Below are 9,377 nucleotides of genomic sequence, written 5' to 3'. Positions count from 1 at the left end.
ATTTAAGACAAAAGTAGTAAAAGTACAAATGTGAAAAAATCGGAATCAGCAATATATCAATTTCTTTCAAGAAGATACACAAGACACACGGATTAACTTCTAACTTGAACAAAACAAATAACGTCGTTTAAATGATTATAATGATATGTTTGATATGTGAATAAAATAAAATCAAAATCAGCTGTGATAGGCAAATCATTTTTACCCCAGTTCATATTATGAACTGATGTAAAAAATGTGACTTTTCAATACTATTATTGAGAAGCAATAGGCTCTATGCACAGCAACCACATTGGACGGAAATTGGGCCCCTTCCTTACTTCCTTCACAGGTGTTACCAATACTAATGAAGGCTCTGTTCCATTTCGTGTAGCACAGTGGTTCTCAAACCTTTTAATTTCTAGGACCCCCATAACTCTGAGAGTGTACAAATGGAACCAAATGGACCCTAACGGGTCCATTTGGTTCCATTTGTACACTCTCAGAGTTACACACCCGCAAGGGGCCATTTGGAACACCCTCAAGTGTTTCCAGTGAGCCATCATGCACAATGTCAGCACAGACTCTGTTTGACCAGAATGGAACAGAGCCTTAATTAGTATAATTGGTAACACCTGTGAAGGAAGTAAGAAGAGGCCCAATTTATTTCCAATATGGCTGCTGTGCATAGAGCCTATTCTGGACAAAGCAAATCGTCATAAGGGATTTTAAACAAAATGCACACCGCAGGGCTACATAGAAAGTGCAGGATAGTATTGCAGAGTAACTTTTGTGCTACGCACTTGTTTTTTTTAGGAATGTGTACCCTATAGTCAAATGTTTTGACAGGGTATCTTGAAGATGTGATAGACGGCTCAGCTGTATCCACAGTATACACCGCACAATCCCGTTCGATAATTCAACTCTCGAGAATGCAACGTTGAAGTTAAATTAACTCCCAGGATTTTGCAGTGCAGCTTTGTTTACCTTTTATAAATCCTTCAACTTAGTATATAATGATGCAAAACTAATGGCATTAATCACATCCCACTTAACTCTGAGAGCTACGGCACTGCAGCGCAGCACTTAATGACACATTTAAAACGCTGCTCTCCATTCCGTGCAGGTATTACCAAAAGATTATGGGCCGATGTTTAAGTGCTTTAGTCTAGTCTGTGTAAAACGGGCAAGTAGAGGATTCCTCTGCCAAATGTTTACATGGAGCCTTTAACCGGCATGAACCCTAGTGCCCCTATTCTGAGCATAATAGGGGAGCATTCTGTGAATATGCCGTAGGCGAAACACACGACGAGTGTTGTTACGCGTTGTGAGCTTGTAGACTGCCTATTTCTGCTAAAGGGCTTAAAGGAGTAGTTCACCCAAAACATTTCTTATTTTCTATCAATTGCACATCCCATTTTTTTTTGTCACATTCCTAAGACAATAATTTTCGGCGGAGAGATGCTAATGTATCCGGTAGGAGACTCAAAGTAGACTCTTTGTGTGTCCTACCGGAAATACACCCGGTCATCAAATTATTGGCTTAGGAATGCGACAAAAAACAAAAAAACAATCCATGAATGCAAGGCTTCATGGGGCGTGTAATTGATAGAAAATAAGTACTTTTTTTGGGGGTTAACTACTCCTTTAAGCGGTTAAAGCTTCTTTTGAGGCAACATTACAAACGTCCCTTGCCACATCTTCATTCCCTTTTTCTTTGGTTCACATGGCAACATGCTAGACTGCTAAAACCAACTCCAATCGTCACTTCTTCACGCTGTGTGTGTTAGTATTGAGGGTTACATAGTTCAGCACCTCACAGGGCCCGGAGTCGAGCCAGAAGAGCTTCTACGTCAGATTCTCCATTGGTGCCGCTGCTGCTGCTGCTGCAGGTGGAGGTGGCGTAGGTGGAGGTGGTGGTGCAGACCGGGGCTTCTGCCTCAACCTTCATTACTACTTTCTCTCGCTGCTCCCTGTTCGCCATGCTCTCCCTGTCGGGGCTGTGGCTCTGTCTCGCCACGTGCCTGTACCTTTGCCCCGGCTCCACACGAGCCGCAGCAGCCTTGCTCTGGGCTGCAGATGGATGGCCCTCGGCATTGTAATGAGCCTCCTTGGCAGGGGGCCCTCTCGCCGCCGAACCCACATTCATATTCTGCCGAGAACGAGACCTTTGTAAAGGTGCCTTGGTGTTTGCTGCAAGGGAAAAAACAGAAAGGGGGGGGGGGGGGGGGGGGTTGAAAGAAAAATTGGCAACAGAAAATGTTGAGAATAAAGGGTCAAGGGAATAAGAGATTGGTGCAATCTTGTAAGGACGCTTATCCCATTAAGACCGGGAACGCGTCTGCACTCGGTGCCGCGCTATGAGCTTGTATGTCTGCTATATTTTTGAATAGCCCAACGAAATCTAAAAAATGACACACAGATGCGTTCCCGGGCCTTAAAGAGTTATACAGTACAGGTTCTAAGAGTGAGCCGCTACGTACGGTAAATGAAAGAGAGAGAGCGAGGTGGTGGTGGTGGTGGTGGGGGACCGGGGGGATTGCGAGTTTAGAGAAGTAAAAGCTAGCAGGAATAAAAGGCAAAGGGATAAAAGCGAGAGGGAAAAAAAAAAACAAGGGCGTGAGTTTGCGAGGTGCCAATCACACTGCAAGACAAATGAGCTGAGAGAAATAATTAGGTTGGAGAGCAGCATTTTGGAACGCACATACGGAAACCTAAGACATGCACGATGAGGTAAGATCCCAGCACAAATGAGCACACTATACATATTTATGAACGTGCGCGCGTGCACACACGCACACACACACACACACACGTACGTTTGTATTACTATACTTGTGAGGACATCAACACTTTAGGACAGCCATTTCATGAATGCCATTTAAAATATATATATATATTTTGCCATTTTTAACCGTAAGCCTAAAGCCGGAAAACAGCAGATCTACAAGCCCACAACGCGTCGCGCTGCGACGCGTTGTGAGCTTATAGATCGGCTGTTTTTCGGTGCATGACACTGGCGCGCAACTAAGTATAAATCATGTTTAACTCTAATTCCAATCCCCAAACCTAACCTCTAAATGGCTAATCCTGACCTGAATGTTTTTCTAATTGTAAACATATCTCTAAAAATGCTTTATTAACTATAAAACAACCATTTGCATTGTGAGGACCAGGAAAACGGTCCTCACCATGTATATTTCTTCAAATTCTACTATACTTGGTCCTCGGAAGTATAGTAATACAAACACACACACACACACACACACACACACACACACACACACACGCACACACACACACACACACACACACACACACACACACACACACACACACACACGCACACACACACACGCACACACACACACGCACACACACACACACACACGCGCACACACACGCACACGCGCGCTCACATGTTGCAGTGATATTGTCTTCTCTTCCTTTACATATATAGGATGGAAAACTGAAAAGCTGTCAGTACAAAAAGCATGACTCATGCACCATTCTAACACAATAACTGTACTTGTCCACAACATACCCTTCTCAACAAAACTACCACAAACCAGATGGGGCTTAAAAATGGTGTGGCTTCACAGTGCAGTCTGTATAGCTATGGATAGCACGTTTCTATGTCTGCAGACAGTACGTCACTGGAGTGTATATCTCTGTCCCAAAATCTTGCCATGTTGACGTCCTGCATGGTTCCATATTTGGCAGAGACTGATCAAAAAAATCACAAAATGTGAAAAGCATTTGGGTTGTTTACTTCCTTGTCCTACTGGCAGACACACACATTTGGGGGACATTCACATTTTCATACAGATAAACACTCTGACAGCCCATCCGTTAACCCATTAAGACCTGAAGCCGATTCTACAAATGTCTTATAAGTCCCAACAGTATTCTGAAAAACTTATGTTTCTATATCAATGGTGCTCAAACTTTTTCATGTCAAGGACCCCCAACATATTATGTTCCAGGGACCCCCCAGAAGCAAAGATTTGAGTTACAAATGTTCGCTTCAAAAGAATATACACATTCAAAGAGTTGCACACATTTTCACGATTTTTAAAAAATAGCAGATCTACAAGCTCGTAGCGCGGCACTCGGTGCCGCTCTACGAGCTTGTAGATCTGCTATTTTTGAATAGCCAAAGTGTAAAATAATGCTTTTTAGCTGAAATCAAAAAGTGACAGATGCGTTCCAGGTCTTAATGGGTTAACCCATTTAGACCTGAGGCCGATCTTAAAAACGCCTTCTAAAACCTAACCTAAGTTTTTGGGAAAACGTTCAAATTCTTACTCAAAACAATAAATAAACAATTATGTTGCTATATGTATAGCAACAACTAATGAGACACTAGAGGTGGCTCCCGGATTAGAAAGGTATAACAACGTATAGGTTTACAACAGGTCTAAATGGGTGCACTACACTGTGAAAACCAAAAGCAGATACCAAGGTTTTCTAATTACTATCAAAAACTGGGCACCGGTCTATACTCCGGGACCACGCGTGTCGGGAATGATGCAAGATGATGCAAGTTGTTTATCGCTGTGCCTGTTGTCAGAGTACTCCCTGTACCTGTTGTTAACACATTGCCTGCCAAGGACGTATGCTTAATTTGATTTTCTGGTTGAGTTCCATTGTACAAGCTTATTGGTGCAGAGGCACATACTGTACATGCAATCATCAGGTCAGGTTGATCAATCAGGGAAGCTGGTGATATACTCCCCCCAAACACACAGAGATTTCACACACCTGCAGACAGACAGATAGAGACGTTTGTGGTTTTTTGTTTCTCGTAAAACCGTTAATCCGACCGAACTGCCACTCGGCACTGCACGGCCTTGGGTCATCTGCTACACGCATGGCAAGTTTGAGGTCAAATGGTTGGACCGTGCCCCGATTTATGCCCGGGAGGGACAGACAGACAGACAAAAGTTTCTGCAATGTATAGATATAGATAGATCTATAACATCTATAACACAGGTCGGGTAGGACCACTACTGGTTAGTCTCGCTATGCTAGACGATCAGCATTTGACTCCATTATGTGCATTTGATGTGGCCGCGGCACGGTCCACCGACCCACCCACCAGGCAATTTTAATATAGGATAGGATATGGGCATCATATAGGTGGTTCTAGACAACCTGATCTCCGTATATGCCTATATACAGTATGGGCATATCGGTCGAATTGGTGTCGACTCGACACCGGGCACGGCACTTCCTCGGGTCCTCTGCCACGCGCACATCAAGTCAGTACGATGGACAGTTCTCAAGATATGTGAACTACAGACCGACACACAGACAAAGATTTTGCGGCATTTATAGTAGGATGTATGTTGTCCTACTTATGCTTCGTATTACAGTGAGGTTTCGTAGTTGTTCTCAGCTCAGATCATTAGTTAATACACACATCATCTTTGTTTTATGAGGATCAACAGAAACATTCAAATAAGCATCCGAGACCAAATCAGTGAATAATCCACAAAGCAATTATAAACTGTGTCTGTTTAGTTAGCAGAGTGAGCTTACGTGACGACTCCCGTCACCCGGCTAGTTTCCAAACCTACTGTAATAGGCTCTATTGCCACAGCAGCCATATTGGAAAGAAATTGGGCCTCTTCTTACTTCCTTCACAGGTGTTACCAATGATACTCATTAAGGCTCTGTTCCATTCTGGTCAAACAGAGTCTGTGCTGACATTGTGCATGATGGCTCACTGGAAACACTTGAGGGTGTTCCAAATGGCCCCTTGCGGGTGTGTAACTCTGAGAGTGTACAAATGGAACCAAATGGACCCTAACGGGTCCATTTGGTTCCATTTGTACACTCTCAGAGTTATGGGGGTCCTAGAAATTAAAAGGTTTGAGAACCACTGTGCTACACGAAATGGAACAGAGCCTTCAGTAGTATCATTGGTAACACCTGTGAAGGAAGTAAGGAAGGGGCCCAATTTCCGTCCAATAATGGTTGCTGTGCATAGAGCCTATTGTGCTCACGGCAAGCTGTCGTGTCATATGTCAATCTAGCCGCGAGTCTCGTCCACGCAGTCAGACCCATCGCCACCAGAGCGACAATAAACCCAACCCGATCTCACACAACTTAGTATACATTGCACGGAGTGTCATTCCGTGCATATAGTCTAGACAACTGGAAAACCCGAAAATCCGCACATAGCCGCCTCGCATCTGCCCCATTGACTAAACCATGTCGGAGGCGCGCAGTCTCAAGCGAACTGGAGCCACGTGAGGGACCACCGAGCGAGCTAAAGCGAGCGAGTTGCCGTCCCGAACGTTGCGACGTTCGCTTTAGCCTACTCAGCGCCGTTTGAGTTATAGGCACAGAACCGTACATTGTGTTGTGGGGACGGCTCTGCTTCCGGGTTGCTAGGCAACCCGGAAGGGGGTTTTCTAGGCGACTGTGCACGGAATGACGTGCACGGGGTCCGTGCAATGTATACTACATTGTGTGAGATCAGGCTGATAAACCACAGCCAGGCAGGAGCAGCTTATTTACAGCCCTATAACCACGTATCCAAGGGAAACCGTTCTAACGTGAAATCCTGAAATGACTAAAGTGGCGATTATACCGCGGCCTCACGCTGGGTACAAACTAAGTGGCGCAAGCAACGACGAAGCGCGAGCACACAAGTGCACACAGGCTTCAGCACTTTCCCTGTCTACGACTAAATGGGCGTTTATGTCATTGTTTGTGATTGTTACCAAACGCATCATGTTTTCTCCGGCTCCGGTCTATCCGCTCCTGTCACAGCGGATTGGGCCCAACAACACGGTACTGTGGTGTTCAGCAGGCCCGGCTATGATGAAACGGATACGGATGACCAACCGCAATGGAGACTCAATAAGCACATGTACCTCCCCTCCCTCCCTCCCTTCCCCCATCCTTTTCTCTATTCTCTTTTCTCTCAAATTACCACTCCCTCCCTCCCTCCCTCCTACCTGCCCACCACCACCACCTCCCATCACTCCACTATCATCCTTCTTTTCTCTCTCTCTCTCTCTCTCTCTCTCCCTCCCACCCACCGACACTCCAGGCTCCTAGTGCAACAGCGGTGCACTTCATCTTCCTCTTATTTCTCCGTCGCATTCTCCACCCTCCCTGTCCTTCCCTCCCTCCCTACCAGCAGGGCTCCTATTTAAAACAATGCAGCCAGACAGAGACAGCGCGACAGACAGATCAGACCTCTGTTATGAATTACAATCCCCCGAGTACATCTAAGACTTCATCATCAGTGTGAGAGAGTGTGTGTGTGTGTGTGTGTGTGTGTGTGTGTGTGTGTGTGTGTGTGCGTGCGCGCGCTGGAGAGGGTAAATCCATATTCATGTGACCTTGAGCGTGGGGGCTGCATGAGGGGAGTGACAGGAGGAAGACGCCACGGCATTTAACCCATTAAAACCGGGAACGGAATCTGTGTATCATTTTTAATTTCTTTGGCTATTCAAAAATAGCAGATCTACAAGCTCGTAGCGCGGCACCGAGTGATCTGCTATTTTTGGAAAAATAGCAGATTTTAGTTCCAGGGACCCCCAGAAGCATAGATTTGAGTTACAAATGTCAGCTTAGAAAAATAAATAATTCAAATATTTGCACAAATTTTCATGATTTTTCAAAAATAGCAGATCTACAAGCTCGTAGCGCGGCACCGAGTGCCGCGCTACGAGCTTGTAGATCTGCTATTTTTGAATAGCCCAAAGAAATCTAAAAAATGACACACGGATGCGTTCCCGGTCTTAATGGGTTAAAGTTTCCTGAGCCCGAAACGTCTGCCGAAAGGAACGGGAGTGGAGCCGAGCAGAACGGCCCGCTCTGTCAGCCAATCGGTAATGAGTTTGGAGCGTGGCCAGTCAGTCATGACAGCGTGTTTTATAGGGCCCCCCGTTGACGAATGACGAGGAACGTCCCTGAACACAACCTCTGACAAATAAATAAGAATAAAGAGACGAGGAAGAGGAGCGTCTCCCAGGAGGAAGCATATAGCGATGAACTTTAAAAAAAACGGAGAAAGCTGCTTAACCCATTCAATGCGGGAACGCATCCGTGTCATTTTAGATTTGAGCCATAACCATTATTCTATACTATACTATTTTATTTTATACTCATAAAAATAGCAGATCTACAAGCTCAAGCTACGAGCTTGTAGATCTGCTGTTTTTTAAATATCTTGAAGATTTGTGCAAATCTTTGAATATATATATTTTTTTTAAACAACATTTTTAACAAAATCTTTGCTTCTGGGGGTCCCTGGAACAACATATTTTGATGGGGGTCGGCGGTAAAATACATATCATTTTGGGTGGTCCTTGACATGAAAAGGTTTGAGAGCCACTGATATACAGTAGCAGCATACGTTTTTATCAGAGAACTGTTAGGATTTAGAAGACATTTGTAAAGCTTTGCAAAAATGTTCAAGATGTTTCAAAAATGGCAGATCTACAAGCTCATAGCTACATGAGCTTGTAGATCTGCTATTTTTGAATAGCCAAAGAAATCTTAAAATGACACGCTGACGGATGCGTTCCCGGTCTTAATGGGTTAAGACTATACACACGTGTGCACGTGCCCACACAATGCAACGCTCGTCCTCACCATTAGGGATTCTGTACTATGTTAGAAGACACACACAAAAACACATCCCTCCCATCATTAGTCTATTCCACTTGTTCCTGTTCTCTCTTTCTCTGTTGCTGTGGCCTCAATGATCTGTCCTCCCTGCTCCTCCGTCATGTCCCCTCTCTCTGTCCAACCTGTATCTTCTACCCGCTAGAGCGCGCGCGCGCACACACACTTTTAAGGAATTTTTACTTTACTGGAGTATTTCCCCTTTTCAATACTTTTACTTCTACTCCACTACTTCTCAGAGGCAAATATTGCACTTTTACTCCACTACATTTTTTTGACAGCTTTAGTTACTTTGCAGATTATTATCACAAAACATACATTAACCACTTCAGCCCTATATATATATATTTCGGCTCTTTTGAAAATAGCTGATCTACAAGCTCACAATGCGTCGCGATGCGACGCATTGTGAGCTTGTAGATCGGCTATTTTCAAAAGATTCGTATACATTATGAACTTGTGAAATGGGACATTCTGCACAATGCTTACTTTTGGTACTTTAACTACATTGTGATGCCAAGATTTTTCACACACACACACACACACACACACACACACACACACACACACACACACACACACACACACACACACACACACACACACACACACACACACACACACACACACACACACACACACACACACACAGCCCCTGGGATCCTAGCTCAGTCTCCCAGAAAGTTGTGCCTGTGGATCAGCGACCTCATCATCACTGCACACAGCAAAACCCTGTGTTACTTACA

General features: G+C 44.6%; 1 protein-coding gene across 1 annotated transcript in view; it reads right to left on the bottom strand.

Annotated features, from left to right (window-relative positions):
- Positions 1 to 529: 529 nt before the first annotated feature.
- The window catches only part of LOC311050480 (protein diaphanous homolog 3-like), a 380,395-nt gene continuing 371,547 nt past the window's right edge, over positions 530 to 9,377 (bottom strand). Inside the window, exon 29 of the mRNA XM_084064564.1 lies at positions 530 to 2,172. Coding sequence (XP_083920690.1) covers positions 1,796 to 2,172 — 377 coding nt within the window. The 3' untranslated portion in view covers positions 530 to 1,795. The remainder of the gene's footprint in view (positions 2,173 to 9,377) is intronic.

The sequence above is a fragment of the Gymnoscopelus microlampas genome (assembly GCF_963454915.1).
Source record: "Gymnoscopelus microlampas genome assembly, chromosome: 1".
Taxonomy (NCBI): domain Eukaryota; kingdom Metazoa; phylum Chordata; class Actinopteri; order Myctophiformes; family Myctophidae; genus Gymnoscopelus; species Gymnoscopelus microlampas.
This window is presented reverse-complemented; position numbering and strand designations above follow the sequence as displayed.